Genomic DNA, 24693 nt, shown 5'->3' with positions numbered 1-24693 from the left:
AAAAAAAAATAAAAAATAGACAATAAGACAACTGAGTTGTTTCAAATGACAGGTGAGGGTGCACGGAAGCTCAACTGAAGAATTGAACTCTGAGTCATGTCAGAGAGATCAGAAGTGCTGTATGGGCACCTTCTTTGTGGTGAAATACTTTGCGCCATTTTCATTAAACTAGAATCCCACAGTTCCCACACAGAATAAGTAGATACTACATCAACTTTGCTATCATAGTAATGGGGGATCCAACTATATATTTGTGACAATATTTACTATTAATCCATCCATTTCTTGCTACCTCTTGCCAAGTTATTCTATAAAAGAAGTGGTCTGTACAACGTGTTGACAGACAATGTCAGAACCTGGTCTGAACTGACCCACTTGAAGGCCAAGTGAAAAGCCTGTTGTCACAGAGAGGAGGTATGTGTGATATTTTTTGAATATGGAGATAATGATGCATATTTTCAGTCAGTCTCTCCAGGAAGACATTCATAGTGTTGCACTAGAGTTGAGTTCAAATCCGGCAAATCTTTCTCACCAATCACAGGGCAATTAAAGTGTGCAGTGGGTATGAATGTCACATCGCCGGTTTTTGGGAAGTTACAGATATGGTTTTAAGTTCGCAGGACTTTAACTTCTCTCTCAAGCTCTCTTTTTCATTCTTCAGACAATTTCTTCTGTCACTTTTCATATGTAGAAAAAAGTGCAACACTATGAATGCCATTAAGGAAAGATTGTCCAAATGTGGGTTGTTATCCCCATATTAAAAGGATTATCGCATCTCGTCTCTTTCTGTGATGGCAGGTTATTCACCCGACCTTTGATCGTGTCCTTTCAAGAAAACTAAAAAAAAAAAAAGTTTGTCTTCAGACCTGGTCAGACGAAACATCGTGAGCTAGTTCATTTTGGAGCATAACTCAACCTTTACCCTTCTAATGAGTTCTGGGTCGCATAGTTAGTCTTCACAGGGAGGGGTCTGAGAGGCATCCGAAACATACGTTTCAGGGTCAAGTTTTGCTCATAAAGAGGTAGTTTGTTTGAAATGGTATCAGACCCTGTCAGAAATCGAATGTGTTTGTAGTTGTTCCAAATGGCCACACTCAAAGGCAGAGTGAAAAGCTAACCATCATAGAGAGGGGGAAGGGACAATATCATCTCTACTGGAAGGCATTCATATTGTTGGATTCCATTGTTCACATGAAAAGTTACAGAAATGAAGAAAAAAGACAGATGGAGAGCAACAGGTCCTCTAACCTTAACAATCATATAGGGCAATTTTTCCCGTCTCTGATATGACCCATGGCCAAGTTTCCTGAATTAGCGCCCCTTACAGCGGCAGGATTTATGCCAAGATAAACTGTTAAAAATCATTTCAGAAAACAGCACAGACTTTGTTGCTCTATAACGACGTTCACCTGACTTCCTCCTTTGCTCCCGTCAGAATTACTACTAGAGGTCACTAGAGGTCTTCGTCATATTGAATTAAAACGTTGCCTCCTTTCTCACCTCTTCACAGCTGGACAGTCATGGTGTGAAGTGGGTTTTAATGTCGAATTGTCGGTTTTGGAAAGTTACACAAATGTTCAGACACAGCCCCCTGAAATCTTCATCCTGCATGACAGTGATATAAACACTGAGAATTGAACCGTACTAAAAAGGACACCCATCAATGTCATACATATTTTTGTGTTTGTATTTAGCTTTGGGTTATTATCAACATTTTTTGCCTTAAATTAAAATTAGAACATTATAACCTCTTATAGTGAAATGGGATAATTATTCTAATCACTCTTAACTGTCAAGGCTAACAGATGAGAGAACTTGCCATTAAGTATTATTAATACTCTAAAGCTTTTGTTTTGCACCAAAGTTTGAATCAGACACTTTTGTGTCTTTTGTATTTATGATATACACTTCTCTTTGACATTTCCCTCAACATCTCCCAGGAACTTTAGTGAAAGAGGGTGGTAATGCTCTTCCAAAGATTGATCTTGGCGTGCACTGTGAAAAGGGTCCTGGACGCGTCCTTATTATCGATTGACTGAAAGAATAACAGAAGGATTAGAAAGAAAAAAGTTGAGAATCAACCAAGGTGAAAGTGGAGGAAATGGGCAACACTTGTACATTCAAATGTGAGCTATTCAAATTCTTCTAAGCTGAACTCACAGACTTCACAAATTTAAATATCTCTGAAGACTTGAACCAAACAGAATGTTGCTATATAGCTCCCCTGGACCTGCATGTGGCAAACTTTGTTAATAGCTTTCATAAAGAAACCTTTGTACTGCTTTGTTAAGATCATGCTTCTAAATCAGTCAGCCATGTACATTAACCATGGTCAAATGCAATGTGAAAGAGGCTCTCTGTGAATACAGTTTTAATCTTTACATCAAGTCTTCAACAAGCAGAATGCTTATTCATGGATGGAAACAGTTATTCAAACAGTGATTATATGTACACAAACCCATGAAAAACTCAATTATTCTTAGGCAAAATCTGTTTTGAAAAGAGACTCAAAAGAGAAGGAGAAGCAGCAGCAGCAACCAAAAGCACCTTTACTCTCTGGACCTTTTCCAAGGCTGTGGCTCGCCAGCAGATCAAAGCCAAGATAATCCTAGGGCTGGATGGCATGGCTATTTGTATATGGACCTAAATATGAACGGGAGGACCATTAGTAATTCAGGTTGACAAATGAGTGTCACTGTGAGTTACAGGTAAAAAAAACAAGGGTGGAGGAGAAAAGAGAGAGATGAGAGTATAATGGGAAGATATGGAAGAGATAGAGAATGGAGCTGCATTGAGTGTGTACCTTAGAAGGAGTGGGAGGAGGGGAGGTTTGTGGTTGGTGCTCTAGTATGTGACGTCAGCGGCTTGTTGGATTGAGGTGCTGTGTCCTGCTGATTTTAATCCTAACTCATTAAGGAACAGAGAGCAAGTGCCTGTGCAAGCCCTCTAGGGAAAGAGAGAAAGTAAAAAGGGAAGGAAGGAACACTAAACAATCCATCTAGAGAGATAAGTGGAGCTCATTTACAGCTTGAGGGACAAAAGAGGAGAGAAATTAAGCATTTTATTTTTGCTTTTCAGTCTCATGCCTGCTTTCCCTCATTACCCTTTCCCTTGTTTGTCCTAAATCTCTTTTCTCGCAATATTAACGTGTGGCCTGTTCAAGCATGCCCACAAACGGAATTAACAGGGCCCTGAAGCTGCAGTTTGGCCTCATTAACTATGAGAACCGCTACCTGACGGCTGAGGCCTTTGGCTTCAAGGTGAATGCCTCAGGCACCAGCATGAAGAAGAAACAGATCTGGACCTTGGAGCAGGACGAGCAAGATGGCCAAGTAGTGTTCCTCCGCAGCCACCTGGGACGCTATCTGGCCTCTGATAAAGATGGGAAGATTGCATGTGGGGCAGAGAAGCCTGACCCTGACTGCCGTTTCCTTATTGTGCCGCAATCTGATGGTCGCTGGGCACTTCAATCAGAGTCTTACCTGCGTTACTTTGGAGGCTCCGCTGACTACCTGTCCTGCTTTGCCCAAGTCATTGGGGAACAAGAGCTGTGGGCCGTCCATTTGGCTTTACACCCACAGGCCAGCCTGCTCAGTGTGGCACGTAAGCGCTATGCCCATCTGTCTGCTTCAGATGGAGAGATCTCAGTGGACAGCAACATTCCCTGGGGAGTGGACTCCCTGGTCACCTTGGTATACCTGGAAGGCAAGTACAGCCTGAAGACCTGTGACAGCCGTTTCCTCAGAAATGATGGCAAACTGGTGAAGGAGAACACCAATACTACTAGCTTCACACTGGAGCTGAAATCTGGCAAGCTGGCCTTTAAGGACTGTGATGGAAAATATCTGACCCCAGTTGGTCCAACAGGAACACTGCGTTCTGGCAGATGCTCCAAGCCTGGAAAAGATGAGCTGTTTGATCTCGAGGAGAGTCATCCACAAGTAGTTTTTCAAGCCGCCAATAAAAGATTTGTCTCAGTCAAGCAAGGTAATCAGCTTGTGATGTAGTCTTGAGAAAAAGCATATTTTTTGTGTAATCATAGCTCTTCCTTATCTAATGATAACAAATGAGAGTTTGATATTTACAAAACTGAATAGTTTCATACAGAAAATGAATGTGAGTAGTCCACTTACACAATGATGTTGTCAATCCAGTAGTAAAAGCACTGAAGAGCTTTAAAGTGATAATGACGTTCACTGTTGAAAGACCTTGACATTAAAGAATCAGATTTGATTGTTTGCAAATACATGGCAAGGTAATGGTGTCTTCATGGTTACAAATAGGCAGTTCACATTTAGGTAAAGAAAAAATTATGAATATCATGGTTAATGCATCTCTTTTCACAAATTAGTTAGACAGCAATTTCCTCCATTATGATTTTGCAATCACTATGCAGCTGCTGTAAGTCTTTGTACACTTTACCACAATGTTAGCTCGTGAGACTAGGTAAGACTATTTTCAGAGAGGCAAAAAGCAATGCACTATATTTTCAAATAACTCTTTACCAACCTCTTGTTAAGATATTTTTTTTTTCTCAGTCCTTGTTATATTTTCACAGTCTGTGCTTAAATGGAATAGTCGTCTTTTGGGAAATGCTGATTTCAAATCAGTGGCCGTCTCCTTTCAGTGAACCTACACAGACTGTTATATTTTGCAGGTTTTGGGTTTAGCTAGGAGTCTAGCTTTACCCTTTGTAAAATAGCTAGACAACATAGCACACTAGGGTGCTTGGTGCTGTTTGACACATAAGAACCAAGTACATTCCTGAGTGGAGCAATACCACTGTTGGGTGTAAAGTAAACTCAAATATAACACTGTGTATCATAAGGAGGGATCCAAATTAATTTGAGGTGGCATGAATTAATTTAATTTAATTTTTACAGTTACATTACAGTAACCAAAAAAGCAAATCAGTAACATTTACCAGCTATGGAGAGAAAGCCCTGCCTTTCTTGACTACATGCTGGATCCGGAGTGGTTGACAGCCATTCTGTAGAGGTAACTGTGGTAATGGGCTTTGTCATTTCCACTGTGTGTCCATTGAAGATTAAGCAGCGTGCAAATGACTCCAGGGCAGATCTGTGCCCCATGGGTGTCAATTACCATCAATGGACTTTAAGCCTTGCAGCTACTCGCTCTTTACCGTCATCCATCCAGTGAAGTTCTCCAAATTATGAGGATTTGTAGTCGGCCAGTGTGGCAATGAGGTTGCAACTAAAAAGAGCTACAGCCAGACATGCCAGACAGATCAGTTACAGGGTCTCTTTAAAGCCTGCATTATGTAATCTGCTCTGTCCTGTATAATTGTTCGAGAAAAATATGTGGGAGAACAGGGGAGCAAATTGTCTTCTGTTACAGCTTTTTAAAGCTTTAAACTTAATTAAAACAAGTAAGAGGAACATGTGCTGAACAATGCACATGCAATACCATAGCATATCCGAGGAACGAGGTTCTGAAACTAACTTTAGACTTCATTCATTGTTATCCTTATGCATGAATAAAACTATGCTTTAAAAAAAGGTCACTGTCAAGGCAATATTTCAACATCATGGAACTCCATCCTCATAATATTGGGCAAAGATTTACATTTTTAACTGTAGTTTTTGGCCTTGTGGCAGTTTCACATTTTCAAGGAACAAGACACTGAAAGCTGCTTAGTGGGCCCTGTGGTGCAGATTTGCATTTCACCACTCAGGGAATTACAGCAAGGGAATGAACAGGGAGGGTGGAGGGGTGACTGTGGGGGATTAGGGTTGTAACAGGCTTAAGAGAAAGGTTGAAGGATATTTCTGTGGCATCTAATTTGAACTACAGCAGACACAGTTCAGTTTTGTGTGTCTTTGTATTCTCCACCACCTGACACCCCCCCCCAGACAGAGATAATGCATGTGGATTACATACATAACACTAGATTGGGTGCAAGTGAGACATTTGGGTTAAGACAACAGGGCACTACCTGACTAACTGGAACGATAGGGACAATTTTAAACAAATTTTGGATGTTATTCTGAATTGGGTTTAATTTTACTTGTGTGAGGCATGGGAACATCAGCGGCTCACGGATAGCTATAAAGCAGGTTCATATCTTACAGTGATCCCCTGCCAAAAATCTATTTTTTTTTAGTTTGAAACATTCAATCCCTACTAACTTGAAATGTGAAATAGATTGTAATAATGACATGTTTTCATGGTGGGGAAAAACATCCAAATGTCAAGCCAATCCTGCAGCATAATCCACTTCTACAATGCAACCTGACAATTTCTGTTTTTATATGATGGAGCAAACAACATTTTTAGTCAGTTAAAGCTGGTTAGTTACAGTAAAGCATGATGTAATAAGTATGACTAAATGTCATACATCCATGAAGGTAACACTGAGAATTTGGTTAATGCAACATCAAATGTGTTAGCATTTGATGCTGCATTTGTACATGCCTTTGCATTATCAGAAGAGATCACAGAACCCCTGACTGGGGCACAAAATCAAGCAACCAAAATTATCAATGAATTACGCTTTAAATAATTTAACGGATGAAGATGTAATGTGTTTTTTTGTAGGTATAAGTAATATGAACATATGAAATTAATTGCAGAGTCATTTTACTCATCTGCCAAATAAAATGCTGTGTGACCTAGTAACATCTGCTGCCTATGTGAGAAGACAAAAGCCTTGAATGAGTCATTGTAGGTAGCACACTGTATTACTATTGTGCATACAGGTGTCTTTTTTAATACCTGAGACAGTAAATGGCATTCAAGACGATGTAACATTGTAATCCATAATTTTCATTGAACAAAAGGCAAAACTGTAAAGGCTGTCTTTTCCCCTATCATTAGGAGTGAGTATTTCAGCCAATCAGGATGTGGAGACAGACATGGAGACCTTCCAAATGGAGATTGATAAGGAGAGCAAAAAGTCCATGTTCAGGACCAATGGCGGATCCTACTGGACTCTAGTGACTCACGGAGAGATCCAGTCCACTGCCACAGAAGTGTAAGAAGCCCTGTTAGCTTTAAAGAAGAACTTTCTTGTAGGTTTTCACATACCTCCTACCTGAACCTCTCCATCTGCCCATCCATATCTTTTTTCCCCAGAGAGGTCAACACAATGTTTGACATTGAGTGGCGAGGACAGAGGGTGGCACTCAAGGCAAGTAATGGAAAGTATGTGTGTACAAAGAAGAATGGGCAGCTCTCAGCAGTCAGCGATTCAGTGGGTAAGAGCTTTCAAGCAAGCCACTCGAGATTCAATGCTACAGGTACAACTTTGTTGACCTATGCATAACAGATTAACAGTATTTATCCTTCATTGCAGGAGATGGTGAATTATTCTTGATGAAACTCATCAACCGCCCTATGCTGATCCTCTGTGGAGAGAATGGCTTTGTTTGTCACCACAAGAATTCCAACACTCTGGATGCAAATCGTTCCGTCTACGACATTTTCTCATTGATCTTCAATGACGGCGCCTACAATGTAAAAAGTCAGTGTTTTTCATGTCTGCACAACATACTAAATTTATGCATAAGAATCATTGTATATCTTTATCCTGTTTGGATATATATTTAGCATCAACTAGAACAATGATTGTTCATCTTAACAAATGGCTGAAATATAATCCACCGATATCCTTCTGCAGGTGTGAATGGAAAGTTCTGGTACGTCTCTAGCAATGGCTTGGTGTGCTCAGATGGAGAAAAGCCAGAGGACTTTTTCCTTGAGTTCCTGGAACATGGACGCATCGCAATCAAAGGCTCCAATGGCAAGTATCTTCGTGGAGACCAGGGAGGCACGCTTATGGGTGATGGTACATCTGTCGATGTATCTTCTCTCTGGGAGTACTGACCCCCTCAATAAGGGTCTTCAAAGAGGGCCTAAGATACCAATGCAGGACCTGCTTCTATCAGCTCATATGAAGCGGACTGGCCGAGTAACATTTTCCTACCTGTTTTTATACTAGCTGCCAGGTGCCCGATCCCATGGCTTGTTTGTTTTTTGAGTGGGAAGAAATGATGCTGTAGGAAGATATGTGTGGTTTTTCCTTTAAAATGTTAAATGTTTTGTCTTTCAAATGACAATGCCAACATCAAGCAACACATAATGCGTGAAAATGTGTAATTTCACAAATGCTGATTTACAAAAGTGACTGTCCCAATCCTTTCAGACAAATTTTGTTCAATATAGGTACAGTGAAAGATAGAGAAATTTTACAAATTGTGTTGCTCCATAACTTGGTTTGTTGCTCCCTTTGACAAATTTTCTGTTTAGCCTATTCAGAAAGCACGTCCACGAATGGCAAAAAGGACCCTTTAATCCTTTTGTTGCTGGTAAATTCCACTGGCTAAATAGACAAAATATCTCCAAAAGGTATTAGAAAAAAAAAAAAAAAACCTTACAGGTCTTTCTGTCTATGAAAGCTTATAAAAATCTGATAAATCTGATAAATCTGATTAATCTCAAAATTAACCTAATTTGGTTTAGGTGGACATTAGTCGACTCTGATTATCTGGATCTTACTTCTATAACCTCTGTCAACAACCCCACCATGTTTGTTTACAGTTTTTAAATTATTTCAATACTTTAACATATTCTATAAGAACAGTGTGGTCATTGATGTCACTCTAAGCAAAAGCAATGCATCATTGTGTTCAAAGACAGCGAATGGGTGGTGCCAGTGGTTTTTTCAATTATCTTAATGGGCAATTAACAGCTTCCATAAAAGCAAAATATAAAGCAAATGAAGTGGACAGGAAAAAATAGACTATACTGCAACAGTACTGCAATGCTGAGCAATGTATATCCAAAGAGGACTTAAATCAGCATCACTGCAAACACAGAAATACATTTGTTGATATAGATGTGTAATACATATAGAAATACAGAGATCAGACATGTTCAGGAACAAATATCAGTAGAAATGTAATATATCCATGAACAAGAAAGAAACCAAAGGGGGAGCACATTTAAAGAATCTGATGGACTATACATCATTTTTAATGTACCAGGTATGAACTCAGAAAGTGTTTTGCTTTTGTTCTGCCTAGGGGCCTTAAACCATACTGCACTCCACATCCCTTTATGCCCTGTTCACATGTTCAGAGTTGGCTGGTAAGATTAGAGAATATAATGGATTTCGATAACGGATACTTTTGACTAAGATTTCTTGCTGGAATACTTATGAGTAGAATGAGACAACTCATTAGACCATTTAAATGGTCTAAAGAGTTGTGACAGTGAAATCTGATAAAAGATGATGTAGAAGAAAATGTGTTTGAATAGAAATCTTAAAGTAATGCTTGTTCTCTGTTTACCTCTGTTTTATTTGTGAAATGAGTGCTATGTGCACTCACGCTGCCCAGCTCTGATGTCTCAGCTGCTCCAAAGCTGCCTTCATACAGCTTTGGAGTTGTTGGAAAATATGTTTCACTTTTGACAGAACATGGCTATCAGCTTATACTCTCTGCTTCCGTCTTTGTGCACAGCTAGGTCAAGAATGTCCCACTAAAACTGATATGAATCTTCTCATCGAACTCTGGATAAGACACCAAAAAATTGTATTTCACAAAATGCTGGACTGTTCCTGTGCACTGTTTTTTATAAAAAGGGGCCAGCAGCCTCTAGTTGACCCTTAGCCAGTGCAGCCCCTTTAAAGAGGAAGTTTTTATATTTTGACTCAATCTCTCACTTCACTCACTGAACTGATTACATACTCCTGACACCCATCAAATCGTTAAGGGCACAAGCTGCCCAGACTTTTTTGTGACAGATGTTGGTGAGCAGAGGACAACCTGAACCTCTATGCAATTTATCCTGTAGATTTTTGTCAGTTATTCCCAGGAAGAAATAAAATCTGCAATAGTTCAAGTGTAATATCTAATCCAATGGTTATGTGACATGTGCAATTTGCAATTAATAGACAAACATTTTAGAAAAGCGAGGTCAAAAAGGCTGGATCACCTATGCACCCTGTATCAGCTCTATAGAGAGCCTCTGGCCACATTTTAGAATGTTTTTAAAATAGATATTTGTTGTTTTACTATCTTTGTTTGCTAATATGATTTTTGAGACTGTTGATAACAATAAAAAACGTGGCAAAATCTGTGTTGACTTTGGGACTAAAATTGTATGCAGAAAATATGTGTGGCATTTCTGATTCAGTAGTTCAGATGCCAGAGGGGGTTGGCAATTGATTGTAGGGTTGGTGGTTGGAACCCTGGCTCCTGCCGTCCTTGAGCTAGACACTGACCCCCAAATTGTTCCTGTGTAGGAGAGAATTGTCAATTTGGGCAAATGTGCCTGCCAAATTATTGTAGTGTAATGCGCAGATGTCAGAATTACCCCACAAACATCTGATGTATGCAACTGAGAATTAAAACTATAATGAATTAAATGTATTATTTTGTATCACTAATATTTCAGGTCAGTTACCTAACACATGGAACAGATATTACTCAATAGCAGACATTTTGACTTGTAGTGGCAAAATCACAGGTGATACTTATAGCATTCATGTTGACTCTGTTCTATTAAAGTGTCCCAGTAAGTTAAGTTTTTATGTGCATGTTCAATTTGTGCATAAAAAAACCTGAGTGGAAATGCCTGAAATGTGAAAATAAAAGTCAAAATATTATCAAAAACATTTAGACGTTTTGCTAAGGTGGACTAGTATCCTTAAAAACAAATGTGTGTGGACCAATGAGGAGACTGTAACATTCCTCAAATGAACACATGAAAGAAACATAATTGCCATATTTACATAATGTTTTCTACATCTTTTTTCGCCATTACGTTATCACCTGTACCCTCAAGGTTGAATGTCACCCAACTGCAGAATTAGCACCACCAGCTGTTTATGTTGATGCGCACAACTCGTAATATTCGCAGAACAGTAACAGATGGAAACACATTAATTCACCCTCTCTCGTTCCAATTTTCTGGAAATTTGGTTAAACTTTGCGTTACATTTGGATGGACACTTGCCTTATGACTGTGTGACTGTGACTGTGTGAGCCAGCATCCACAATAACAGGACCTTAAAAATAAAGCGGCTAAATGGAGTCTAAGTGTTTAGTCTAGGCGTGCCAGCTCCAGGGTTCTGAAATAGTACATGCTGTTTCAAGTGAGGTCTCATTAATGTTATTAGTTACACTTGTGCTCTTTCTGCTATGGCAAGTCACAATGTCCATTGAAAAAGGCTGATGAGCCCAGTAACTGGTTATATAAAACTTTCGATATACTGAATGACCTATAATTTGTCAAGAAAAGAATCCAAAAACAATGGTAACAATGGTAACAAAAATGCCAAAATATACCATTTGGCAGCTATTTGGCTAGTGAAATTCAACATCCTACCCAGAAATGTCTAACCTTGTAAGCATTCATCTATAAATAAAAGGCAGACGGGACTCTGATCAGTGTGTGATTTTCAGTGTGAGGATTTTCCCCATTCGCTACACTGGGTGGCAGTATGTACCTCTCTTAGTTAACTGTCTGTTACAGTAATAGTCAGTGACAAGCGCTGTGAAAATACCGTATCCTGCTGCAATCACAACAAGCACAAACACCTGTCGGCAAGCCATCAAACTGCAACTGAAATCCTGACATGTATTCACACTTTCAGCAACTCCAACTCTGTCGCTTGCAGAACAAAAATTATATGAGTAAAAACAAGACATGATTTCACAGTATGTTTAGGAAGTCTTTCAGGTTCCTCATCAACACTTTCTCCAACAGTTTCATAGTTTCTTAAACAATTTATCCATAACAACGTATGGTATTTTGTTTCTAAGAATTTATAATTGTGTCTCTTGAAAAAATACAAACACACACACACACACACACACACACACACACACGCACACCTCTCTCTTTCGCTCTATCTAAACTTTTCTCAAGCCCAACACATTTTAAATTGACACTTTGCCTCAGCTTGTTTAATTCTATAATTACTCTGGCAGAAGTCTTCTTTGAGAATCACAGCCCATAAACGCCTTGCTCACCTGCCCTGATCATTGCACACTACCCACTGAACAGCAGATGGATGTTTTAACAGATTAACTTTCCTTTAACGTGACACAGACTCTGCTTTTGGCAAAGCATATTAATTGGGCAAAGGCAATGGCTAGAGGTCAATATGTATTACTGGCAGTGATTTTCCTCTGTGTGCTGTACTGCAACACTGGCTAGATTTGTTTGCAGCCAGTGTTGTTTTGCACAGACAATACATTAAAATGGGGTTATTGTGGTAGGTTGTCAGACACACAGCTTAGAATTTTTTGATTGGGTCCACCAAGGAGGTTATCTCAAAAATACAAACATTAGAGAGAAATACAACTCTGATTTCTTGACGATTAAAAGCTAGTGCTTGTTTTAAACAGGTGGCTAAGACACACTTAGTTTTTATGCAAATCGTGTTTAAACAAATTTCAGTCAGCTCCTTGGATCTGCCTCAAAATTCTAGTGAGTCACACACACAACAAATACACTCGTGACACACAGTAGCTAAGTCTATACGCAGGCTTCAGAGTACATGCACTGTGCAACTGCAGCTGTGAGTTTTTTATGTCTGAATAAGACATCTTCTTACAAGGAGAGGGAAAGAGTCAAATAATAGTAGCCAAAATTGAGGCTCTAGAACTAGAAAAGCCAGCAGCCCTGATAGTATATGTTGAATCACAAAAAGGCAAAAATTCAGCACAATGCAATACAATGTACAATTCATTTCATCTTAGAAGAGTACGCCACAGATTTAGCATTGCACTCCTACAATACTGTCATACTTGTGATGAACAGTTAAAAAAAGCATCAAAATCAATGCAGCATATAGGATATATCCAGATATTCTGGTCTCTATCTGTTAAAAACTCACAGTAAATTACTTCTGTTTGCAGATGATCTAATGTTACTAGCCCCACCTCAAGACGCATTACTACAACTGTATTATATTCCCATATTCGGCCAGATCTGGGCCTTGACAGATAACCTGGATAGGAACATGATCATGATTTCCCAGAAAAAAGTCCAGATCTCAGTGAAATCCACATAAGGTTTTATTTGGCTCAACGGAGCTAGGACAAACACACAACATAATTCTACATATTAAGGAATACAAATTATATCTACGGGCCATTTCATTTTGGAAGCTTTCAGAGACAGATGAAGGAAGACTTTATATGCCATTCACCAACTTCAGCACTTACCTAACAACCAAAATTACTGAAATCCATAAATGAAACCAATTTTATTATACGGTCGTGAAGTGTGGGGACATTCTAACAAAACACAACAATTGAAAATGGCTTAAACACGCAACCAAAACCATGCACACTGAAAACTGTAAGGGCCTCAGAGCCCGTAGAAACACAACACACAATCAATGCTGCGCTGAAAGACCAATATGGAATTAGGATGCAAAAAAGAACCATAAAATCTATAAACTCCTTAATCCCAGTGAGCCAAGCACCACCCACTGAAAAGCTACAAAGAGGAAAATATCCAGAGAAGTCCTCTCAGCCAAAAGGCCCATAGGGCTCAGCTCATCAAACAGTGAATGGCCTCAATACAGACCTCACACAACCTGACCAATGAGGCTGGTTCACACAGACATACCTGGCAGCCCATAGTCAGTTCTGCCTACAACGAAAGGTACAGACAGACAGACGCAGAGTGAGAGCCTGAACGACGAATTGGATTCCTATGTAAACAGAGGAAACTGATCGGGAGAAATAGCTCAGATCAGGTAATTTCTGCCATCACCTGTTCTTACCTTGTGACACTCCGTTGGTGCATCATGCTGCTCTCACATTTTCAAACTCACTTCCACAATTTATATATGAAGTGGCTGAGTCCATTTCACCTGCATTCTTCAATTGACTCTGTAAAAACAGAATAGATTTAGTGTTCTACATCACGCATCAGAACATAATTTGCTTAGGAATTTATTGTGTTATGTCAACAATGCTTCACTGATTCAAGGTCAGCTGGGGACGAAAGCCACTGTTGTAGCTCAACATGCATAAATAAAACAATACCAGCAAGACAGACCTCAAACAACATGTCCACTAGTTCAACTGTAACATGTGTGCCTTTGACGTGACACTTATGTGCTGATGGATGACATGGATTGCAGAGGGATGGAGTGAATATTTGAAAAAGCATGGAAGTCAGGAAGTTCAAACTAGATGTTGTGACAGAGCAATGGTGAACCACTTACTGACCTGAACATTACTTTACACTAAGCCAGCATGCCAATGCAATGATCCGTCTGCAGAAATTAAGTGAGAAAAATGTGCGCTTCAAATTTAAAAAACAGACGTGGCAATTCTTATTGTCCATCTTGCTAACAGTAACCATAAATCAGCAGTAGTGTTGTAGTGCTTAAACCAAGCATGGTGCATTTTTGCTATTATATTTTATCATGGAATGGTTTGATAATTAAAAGCAAGGCAAAGCTTTTTATTTTAATTTGTTAACAATAGCTTCTAATAAAGTGTTGCAGAGGTTTTCAACAAATTTCTGACATGTCTGCAAAAGAAGATGCAAACCAATACGTGTGATTGCATCAACTAATGTTCTCAGTGAAAATATTCAAGGGGCACTTCAAAAGATTACATAATTACCTGAGCCTCAACAACTCTGACATATCATGGCATTTCATTGCCGCTTTCCACGTAAGGTGGCATTTGAATTATTCTAATGAAATAATTTGCAAATTAACACGGGTTTACAGGTGCAGTGAAGATGCAAGCCAACATATTTTTTAATTGTACAGTTTTTTGGAAGTAAAATTGCTAATTTAGAATAACTTTTAATTATTTCTGCCACAGCTTTCACAACAAGACATAACCTGTGCAGTACAGCCCTGTTCAATTAGCCTTTTAATACATTATGGAAGTTTTAACAGATCCTGAGGATCAGACATCATCTGTTTGATCATTATTTACTGGTGCAGTTTAACTAGGCTACAATCAAATCTAACTCTTCTCCTCTCCAAACTGTATGACAGTGTATGTCAGTATATGAAGCGCAGCCAAGTAAAACTGTAACATTGTATGCAGGGATAACTTATAACTAGTGCAAAAACAATCAGCCAATTTGACTAATCCAAATTTTGCGCTCTAACAATTAGTCGATTAATCGATCATCAGAAAAACAATTGGCAACTATTTTGATAAACGATTAACTGTTTAAGCCATTTTTCAAGCAAAAACTCTGCTATCTTCAGCCTCTAAAAAATTAATATTTTCTGCTTTTCTTTGTTGTAAATCTTTGTAAACTGAGTACCCTTGCGTTTTAGACTGCTGATCGGACAAAACGAGACATCTGAAGGCATCACCTTGGACTCGCAGAAACTGGAATGGATATTTTTATTCTATGTTCTGACATTTTATAGACTGAACAATTAATCGACTAATCGATAATGTAAATAATCTGTAGTTGCAGCCCTGATCTAAATAAATTAGGACCTGGCCGTTTCCCACCGTGCCTCTACACAGGGCGAATCTTTGTTTTGTTTGCATTTTTGTGAGAGTGACCGGAAAAAGAAAAAGAAAAAAAAAAAAAAAGCTTAATCGCGTCGGCTAAGGTTCAATTGTAAAACACCTACCTGGGAGTCTGATGCTAAAGTTAGCTAGCTAGTTCGGGTGCCCGTCACCGCCTCCCTCGGCAGTCGTACGTTACTGTTCCTCGTGTAACCTCAACTGTCCAACTCACGTCTATCAAACGTTTTCCTCGCTGACATCGGTTTACGACGCCAACGCCAACCGCACGCTCGTTTCTCTCCTTTTAGACTAAAGTCAATTATCTACGCTGCGCCGCCTACGGGGCTCCTCCGGTACAACAGGAGGCCAGGTGCCTGGTCGTAAAGTACAGGCTAAAGTATTTATAATTAATCATTTGATGTAAACGAGGCGTCATGCCAGCCGAACTTCTTGAGTGCGATAGTATTTTTAGCAATATGTTATTTTGTTATTTGTTATTCGCCTTTGTTATTAGTAGGCATGTAAGGCTTAAATGTTGATTTTACCTATTAAGTCTGGTTTGTTCTCATCGTAAGCTACCTTTTCATTTACTACTGTATGGGTAGAGTGAAAAAAAAGGATGGGGTCAGTAGTTATTTATATCTGGTCAAGGTATCTGTGACTGTTACTGTTGAAAATAGGCTACAATTGAGGGACAGTTAAATAGTCAAGTCAACTTCAAAGGCGTAAACTATGGCCGGATATGGGCTATTTTGCAGTCAGAAGTAAATTTCAACCACCCTGACTTACACGTGCTCCTCCCGGTCAGAGATTTATTCTTGTAGCACAGCACCGGAAGAGCGGCGTTTTATTCCAACAGCTGGACACCGCGGATCAATCCAGGAGCGCCACAGCCGCTGTCAGCCACAATTAGTCAGCGTCAGTGCGTTATAAGCTGGCGCAGAGAAATGCGCATCTCTCTGCTCTTATTTTTACTTTACTGGTTTATTTTTCTTTCAAACTAAACTGGGCACAATTAATGGAGCGTGTCTTTTTTTCTTTCTTTTTTCTCAGTTTCTATCCTAAACTACATTTTAGCCACGGTAGCCATGGAGAACCATCGTGGATGGAGATTACAGTGTAGGAAGATATAAAGACTCCTCGGAATATTAGTGACAGCGCTCTGCGTTTGGACGGTATATGATGAGATACGGACTGGCGGTTCTCACTGCTGGGTTTACGGGTTTGCTCAGTTTTAGCCTCCTCGCTGTGGCGATTGGGACCGATTACTGGTACATCATCGATGTGAACAAACCCAACCACACAGCTTCAGACGACCTGAGTTCACACTCTGGACTCTGGACAATCAATGAAGGTATGGCAACTCAGTTTAAGCCCGTGGTTTGCAGTTCGTATGAGCTTTTATTCAGATGGCAGGTCTACTCAAGTGGACTATGGCGTGTGAGCTGTAATAAAATGGGATGCGTTTTTTTCCAGACTAACTTTCGCGCTGCTCTGCCAGGGTAAATTTCTCATGTGGCATCAACCCTGTTGCGCGTAAAACGCACCGAAGGTTCGCGAGGTTGATTGTTTCTGCGTTAACTTGCGATATTCGAAATCACGGAATCAGGCGCATTTTGACCGGTGCAAATGCCAGCACCGATCGTTTCTGAAGCTGACGCGAAGGAAAAAACACCGTGCGTTACGTGTGATGCTGCTGAGCCCTAACGCTGTTAAATAGAGTACAAGGCTCATGGATCCTGAGTCTTAGATGTCGCCGTGCCGCCCGTGTTTATTGTCAGCAGCACTCCACGCCAGAGGCTAAATTTGCCCTGCTTTTGCTCCTCATTCACTCCGCGGTCAGGGCGGCGGAGAACTCCGGTGCAAGTGAGTCTTAGTTTTGAGACACAGAAACGGTGCCATTCCAGTGCCCTCTGCGTGGAGAAATGCACGACACAGTTGGCCATGTGCAGAATTAACTCCTTAATACGATTCTTACAATTTCATTTTTGACCAGTGAGTATAATGGACCACAAGAGGCTGCGTAAATATGCAACAATGGATCCATAATATCCGCTATTTGTTCTCTGAGTGATAACTGCAGCAACTGTAACCCCGCACATCTCTATCGGCCCCTTCATGCAGCCGCAGGCGAACACACAGGAGGCTGCAGATAGAACACATATTTTTCCACACAGCTGCAATATTGTCTGCTTATTGGCCGCGCAGCCTGGGGTCCCAGAGGTCTCCCAATTTGTGGCTGGTGGCGCACCGTAGTTCACACAGTAAATGCCAAGTAATGAGACAACATATTGTTCGAAGCTCTTCAAGCAGTGCTCACCAGTGCTCACATACTGCTAGAAGTGGAACCTGCACTGACACAAATCTCAGGCGCAATACTGTCAACACATGTCACAGAGAGACGTCTTTTATCGGTTTCATTAATTTAATCATGCAATGTGTTGCATTTCTAAATATACTGATAATTATTTGTACCACTCTAAGACAAAAATTCTCCTTGCTTGGTATCCAGGAGCAATTTTGCAGAGCCCTACAGCTCCTGTCCACACGTCCTGTCGTGTGTAACCTTTTCCCTTGACATTTTCAGGCGCAAACAGGAGTTCAGTCATCCCTTCTTTCACAGCAAATACGTCCCGCATGTCAGAGGCAGAGAGGTACCTTCTTGGTAAGTGGTTTTATTTATCAGCTCACACAGGCTTTGATAACTAAACTGATTTGAAGTCCACATAGAAAGTGATTCTTGGTAGTGGTAACTGATAGGTCTTGGTGGCTGCTGAAAAAACATTGCATTTATAAGCTATGCTGTCAGACAATCACATCCAGGGGACAAACACTGGGCAAACATGGACATTTTTGCAAAAGATAGTGTGTATTTGGTTGTTTTATTTGAGCGAGAAATGTGATTTTTTTTTTTTTTTAAATCTTTGATCTCAAGGTGTCCTTAGAGTTTGAAAAAAACAGTCCATATTCGCTAATATGCCATTGTTTGAAAACCAATGGCTCCCTGGATGCTAGAAAACAATCTAAAAATCTCAACTGCCTTTGCAAATGGTTGTACTCAGCAGTAATGTAAAATCCAGCTGACTTGTAGGTCAGGCCCTATTTAAAAAAAAAAAAAATTACAGCATAGCCCTATAAAATCTTCAACCACAGTAACTTTTGTGTGATAGTGTGTATGTGCACATGTGTGTTTGCAGGCTTACACAAAGTTGTGGTCATCCTACTGCCTCTCAGCCTAGTCCTGCTGGTGTTTGGCTGGATCTTTGGACTTGTCAGTTCATTGGCCTGCAGCCCCAACTTGCTGGCTGGATCAGCAACATACTTTCTCTTCTGCAGTAAGTCCACACGGAATTTTTATTGTTTTGTTTTGGGTTTTTTTTAAATTTCCTGAGCCTCTAACAATGGCATCTGCTCTGTGTGTTGGCTGGTCTGAAGCAAATCCTTTGCTTGGTGTGTAAGATTCGAGACATTAGAAATATACTTGAACAGCTATACTTGTGTAAATATATCTTGCAGTTGACTGGAAAATGCTGTCATAGGTTGATTCTGCAGCTACCTATTAAATATCTCCATGTGGAGATTAAAAACCCCATTTGACTTAATTGAGTTGAGTTAGGTGATGATCATTTTGCTCACACTGTTAGAGTGGGTGGGGATGGGGATTTTATTGTGCAAATAACGAAATAAGTCGCAAAGCACTTTTAGAGTGGTGTGACAGTACTGTGCAACAATTCTGTCTCTTTATTCAATATCTTGGCCAGCAATTGTGAATGCACGACTGACTCAGGACATTCAGATGCAATTATAGTAGTACTGTACCAGATGGTTGTGATGCTCTAACAGGGACTCCCATATGCCAAATCATAGTACTGACATCTATTTCCAAATGCTACCATGCCGTAGAATGATGTGAATAAAAATCATTTCTAGTAATGATTTACCATGGTCAATTTTTTCTTAACATATGCCAGTCAGATTTGCATAAAATAAATCATAATTGCAAGCTGGTTCCTGATGAACCTGAACATTATTTCAGACACCAGACCACCAAAAATTCTCAGTATGGATATGGACGTAACAGTGTTGATCGCAGCACGTAGAGTGACTGCTGATCAAGTGAAGTGGCACAGAATTGTAGGACAGCTTGTCCTTGATTGAACGATTCAGTCAGACTTGGAATTCCCCTTGGAATCATGAAATGGGCTCTTTCAAGTGTTATTCTCTTCTGTCACAAAATTTAATTTTCTTTTTGTAGAAATTGAGTGTGAGAAAATGGACAGCCCATGAGATATACTGTGGCTTGTTACCTAGCATATTGTATATGAGTATAAAATATCCATTGAATTTCCAACAGAAAATCGGCTCAAAGATAAAACTGACACTGGAGAGTCCTCTTTGAGCAGGTTTGTCCAAGGTTTGATCTATACAGTAAAGAGACCTGATCAGCTGGTTCCTTAAATAGCAGTATAAGGACACAATGTAATAAGACAGTAAAGTAACAAAAAGATTGCTTTTTCCCCTTCATTGTGAAGGGTTCAGCTGCTGGGCAGTCACAATTAATAGATTGCATTATTTGATGGATATTCAATTAGGTATGAAATCAAAGGGAATGAGTTTGAATCGGGTATAGGCTCAGAGTGAATGCATAAATCGGTCACAGAGGTTGAAGGTCTCATTATATACTTCACACCAAATGTCCTGTCCACATCTCTACATCAAAACACCTTCAAGTACTAAGCTCTTGTGCTTTCAAAACGTACTCTGATACTAGGTATACTGAAGAGAGATAATGGATTTCAGTGTTATGTCCTGTTTTTAGTCCTTTTTACTCAATGCATTAACTACCTATTTTCTTAGTTTGAAAATTCGGCGTGAGAGATTGCATATCCAAACACTATGGGTTTTTGAAATCCCACTCTGAACACTTCATGTACTGCAGTACTGATTAATCTGTCTCTTCAGACTTTGGACAGGCCACTATGAATGTGAGACGTGGAAAAACTGACATTTTCATTTTGGACAATATTTACTCCTTCGTCCGCTTAAAAACCAGCAACTAAAAGGCTGTTTTATATTGGTATTGCTTTTCTTAAGTTAGCACAACAGACGTTTAGCTAAATGTAGCATGGTATCGGTGTACTAACTGTCAAAGCTGATGCAAGAAACACAGGGGAAAGGACCCAAATACAGGGGCAAGGGGGCAAGGAGCTGAAAAATGGAGGTCGAACAGCAGGGCAATGGCAAAAACGGGTCCTGCCAACTGGAAATCATGAGCGGGAGTCAGCCGGACCACAGACTGGGGAACAGGAGCAGGCTTGACGTCGGCCGACTCAGGAACAGATGATATGTCGGCCAGGATGGCCAACTCAGGAACAAGCAAGACATCAGCTGGGACCCCCAACTCAGGAAAAGGTAAGATGTCAGCCAGGACAGCAAACCCAGGAACAGGCTTTGGTATAAGCAGGACATCACCCAGGACCCCTGACGTGGAAACAGACGAGATGTCGGCCGGGACCCCTGATGCAGGAACAGACAAGACATCAGTGGGGACAGTCAACTCAGCGTGCAGATGGGGGCCCGGCTGGGCCTCATTCAAGGTGCTGGTTAGCAAGGCTCGGCAGCACTGGGAAGCTGAGGCTCTGTGGAGCTGGGCAGCTTGGGGGAAGATCAATGTCTCCGTGACCCACGCTTCCTTGTAGGGGCTCCGACCCCTAGATATCTCAGGGAAATCGCCAGGCAAGTCCCAAAGAAAGGGGACTGCTCAAGGTCTTCAGCAGGAGGATCAGACAGGAAGGTGTTCAGCTTGGGAACAGGAGCAAACAGAGGACTAGCTGGTTCAGGACAGGAGGGCTGCAGGCTCACAAACCCAAGCCGAATTGACTGGAGTGTAGGCTGAAGTACAGGCTGAAGGTTAATATGTGGCTCGCTAGTAGGCTGGGCAGGCTGAAGGTTAGCATGCTTGTATGCTTGTGGAACCAACACACAAGGGGATAGGACCCAAATGCAGTTGCCAGAGGCAGAGTAAATGTAGCTCATTGGTTTATTAACAACTAAATGAACAAAAGGCTTACAAAATGGTGAAACAGGCAAGCTTCAACACGAGGAAAGGCAGTCCAAATAGGCAAACAGATCCAGTGAAGAGCAGGTAGAAATCCAAAATCCAACAAACAGGCAAAAGTCCAAACAAAGATTTAAAAAAAACAAAAAAAACAACAGGGAACAAAGACAAGAAGCACACAAGAACAACTGGCAACTGAAAGTGAGGAAGACCAGGCTTTATATACACAAGGACTAATTGGCAAATGAGAAACAGGTGGAACAGAAACTGGTGGGGAAAACAACAAAAACAAAACAATAAAAAACCACAAAGCCAGGAGTTAAACTACAACAGACACAGAAATTTCGAAAATAAAAAAGGAAATAAATAGACAGAGGGAAGTCCCACAGAGGGGCAGATCAAGACAGTAATAGCTCAGACCCAACGTAGAGTGCAATGGAAATAAACATGTTATACATGTTATACCTTATTGCCTGCCCTCCATGAATGGGATGTCTTCAGAACCTGCTGTGTGCCTACATGCAGATTAAGCACTACTTGATCAACATCGAGAGATAAGCCCGCAGTTTCTACTTTCAAATGAGCTGTAATTAACAGAGGTTAATTGCTGCAGAAGACTGTGCATTGTGTAGTGGTTCTGCCTTCCATGGCGCCACACTAAATGTCAGTCTGAATTGTACATGTAGTTGTGACTACATTCTGTATTTAAGGTGTTTTGGGGTTGACATTCAATGATAAATGCTCTGTGATAATTGCTACATGAAAAGTTTCACACAGTAGAAGCTTCATACTTACACCACAGGTTCCTCCTGTAGAGTAAAAGATCTGATTAAATATAGAAGGATCTTCAGGGAATAAGTTGTATATGAATGACAAAAATTGTTTTTCTTGAAACTGCTTTAAATCTTTAATGCTTCAGGATTATACTAATTGTTTCTCATTAATGGACTAAAGGTTTAAGTCTATATTATCTAGTACCATCCATTGGGTTCTGTGAAGACACTTACGTTGGAAAAAGATTTGCTAATTAATGCATTATTACCTTAATGACATCATTGCAAAAGCTGGTTAAGTGTAATACATCATGGCGAATATGGTGTGTGATTAGGCACCTCAAGAGCCTCATGCTCTGAGAATTCCTTTCAATTCCTCTAGATGGATCAATTTCCATGCTACAGGTACAAGAGAATGTATTTAAATCTGAGAGGTTTTTCCAATGGTACCATCTGTCTTTTTCTATGCACCAACAGGTCTTTTCACCCTGTCCGGGGTCAGCATCTACATCAAATACTCAAACCAAGCCATGGAGGAGTTCCAGCAGATCGTGTCCCCGGAGAACCTTGCCTATGTGAACGTGTCCTTTGGCTGGTCCTTAGCCACAGCCTGGCTCTCCTACAGCCTGGAGGTGGCCACTGGTCTGCTGCTCATGCTCGCTGCCAAAATTACTCAGATGAAGGGACATTATGACTCTGGTGTAGCCATCGCTATGTTATAGACTGAGTGAATGAAGCTAAAAGCCCACAGGTTGGAATGTATTTTATTGCTGTTGTTAAATTATTTTGAAAACTTAGAAAAGTATTGTAGTCCAACAAGTAGGTCAAGGACCAAGACAACCAAACGTAGCTGCAAGCTGGCTTAATGTTACTGCAACTAGATGCTGAGTAAGTGATGCTGTTGAACATCTGTTTCTTCATTGTTTTTGCTGGCTTGTTGTGACGCCGGCTACCTTTAACACTCTCAGTATCATTTGTCCCAGTCCACAATGGTGTTATAAATGTGGCCACAAAAACAGAAAAAAAAAGGCTAACGATTCACTGAGTAATTACTGCATAGTTTAATGGTAATGTTCGTCTTGTGTGTATATGTAGTGTGTTTTGTAACTTCAGCCTTGTGTTGCCATATTCCAGTCCATATATATGTATAGCTAATAACTGTCTTTACGCATATGCAATTCTGTCAGTTTGTAACATTTTATTTAGTATGTATGGGACCATTTCCTTTTCATGCATGCTACATAAGCTTTTTGATTTGAGGACGACTTTGGTACCTCAGCTATTTCACAATAGAACAGGTGCTGCATTGTTGATCCATTTTCTAGAGTAATTCACATTTCACAGCTTTTGAAAAGCAGTTAGCATTTGATCAATGTAGAAGTAAAGACAATGTTGGCCACTGGGTATTGTGACTTTTAGAGAAACATCCAAAATGTTAGTATGGGCCTCCTGCTTACAACATTCTGTGCCCATCCTAATTTCTTTAATCAGGGCTGAAGATGAGTGCACTCTTAGGAATCCTGCAAGCTGTTTTCAGTGGTACAGAATGTGTGAGAGTGTTGCAGCGTGCTTTGCCATAGTTAACAGCTAGATATTGTAATATTCTGTATGTGACTTTTCCTCTCTGCACACTGGAACTAAAAAGAGAACCGTGAAAATACAACATCAAGTACTGTTCAATGCTGTAGAATTTATTGTGTTGTTCTCTTTTCACAATCATGACAAACCTCTCTTATGCTTTAATAACTGAACAGCTTTTTAATTGTTCACTGTGACAGAAAAGCAGTGAAACATCAATCCAGTTGCAGTGTGAATGCATGTAAGCAGGCAACAGAAAAAGAGTACACTGATCAAATGCTTCCAAATGTCAATGACACACATGGACTTTATAAATCGAATTTCACCAGTGTCCTGAAGATTTGCGTTGTGAGACATAAGATCATCCAACTCGTCATGCACTGTGTATTTTTGTTTACAATATCGTTCTAAGACAACAAGTCTTGAAGTTATCTACAATACCTAGCCACCATGCCTCAGGTTAAATTGGGACTGCTTGCCTCTGAATGTTAATGGCGCACACCAGGAGCCTGGCCTGACAGAAAAGCAATCGTATGAAGAATAGCCACAATCAGCCGCAGAACAATTCAGAAGTGTCTAACTAATATGTTGTAAACACTGTTTTCTATAAAAGCTACATTAATTAAAAAAAATATTTGCACATTCAAACCACTGGAGATGTTGTGACAACAGTGAAATTTAACACAAAGGTGCGCACATAATATTCAGCGCATTACTGCCTTTTGTGTTGTAATGTGCAATAAAAGGGGAGATTGTGCCAGTAAAAAAGATGACAGCAAGGCAGTGTGAACAATGCAGGTTCCAA

General features: G+C 40.2%; 2 protein-coding genes and 1 long non-coding RNA gene across 6 annotated transcripts in view; 2 read left to right on the top strand and 1 right to left on the bottom strand.

Moving 5' to 3' along the window:
• The window catches only part of LOC120804683, a 45326-nt gene extending 29482 nt beyond the window's left edge, over nucleotides 1-15844 (bottom strand). For both annotated transcript variants that reach the window (XR_005709468.1, XR_005709469.1), the window contains exons 1-2: nucleotides 15605-15844; nucleotides 13766-13874 (exon numbers count right to left, since the gene is read on the bottom strand). This is a non-coding gene — a long non-coding RNA (uncharacterized LOC120804683). The remainder of the gene's footprint in view (nucleotides 1-13765; nucleotides 13875-15604) is intronic.
• Nucleotides 3165-7845, top strand: fscn2a (fascin actin-bundling protein 2a, retinal). The gene is made up of 5 exons (XM_040154162.1): nucleotides 3165-3987; nucleotides 6838-6994; nucleotides 7096-7217; nucleotides 7316-7483; nucleotides 7640-7845. Exons 1-5 carry the CDS (start codon nucleotides 3165-3167, stop codon nucleotides 7843-7845), a joined length of 1476 nt encoding a protein of 491 aa, XP_040010096.1.
• LOC120804665 (transmembrane protein 235) lies at nucleotides 13718-23990 on the top strand. Of its 3 annotated transcripts, none has more exons than XM_040154190.1 (5): nucleotides 13718-13738; nucleotides 16533-16833; nucleotides 18067-18144; nucleotides 18677-18814; nucleotides 22788-23990. In XM_040154190.1, the coding sequence occupies exons 2-5, from the start codon at nucleotides 16659-16661 to the stop codon at nucleotides 23030-23032; spliced, it is 636 nt and encodes a 211-aa protein (XP_040010124.1). In that variant the 5' UTR covers nucleotides 13718-13738; nucleotides 16533-16658; the 3' UTR covers nucleotides 23033-23990. The 3 variants fall into 3 exon arrangements, with proteins under 3 accessions (XP_040010124.1, XP_040010116.1, XP_040010109.1); XM_040154182.1 differs by lacking the exon at nucleotides 13718-13738 and adding an exon at nucleotides 14985-15005; XM_040154175.1 differs by lacking the exon at nucleotides 13718-13738 and adding an exon at nucleotides 15693-15876.
• The last annotated feature ends 703 nt before the right edge of the window (nucleotides 23991-24693 follow it).

This window comes from Xiphias gladius, chromosome 3 (assembly GCF_016859285.1).
Source record: "Xiphias gladius isolate SHS-SW01 ecotype Sanya breed wild chromosome 3, ASM1685928v1, whole genome shotgun sequence".
NCBI lineage: Eukaryota > Metazoa > Chordata > Actinopteri > Istiophoriformes > Xiphiidae > Xiphias > Xiphias gladius.
The sequence above is the reverse complement of the archived record's forward strand: the minus strand, read 5'-3'. Positions and strand labels throughout refer to the sequence as shown.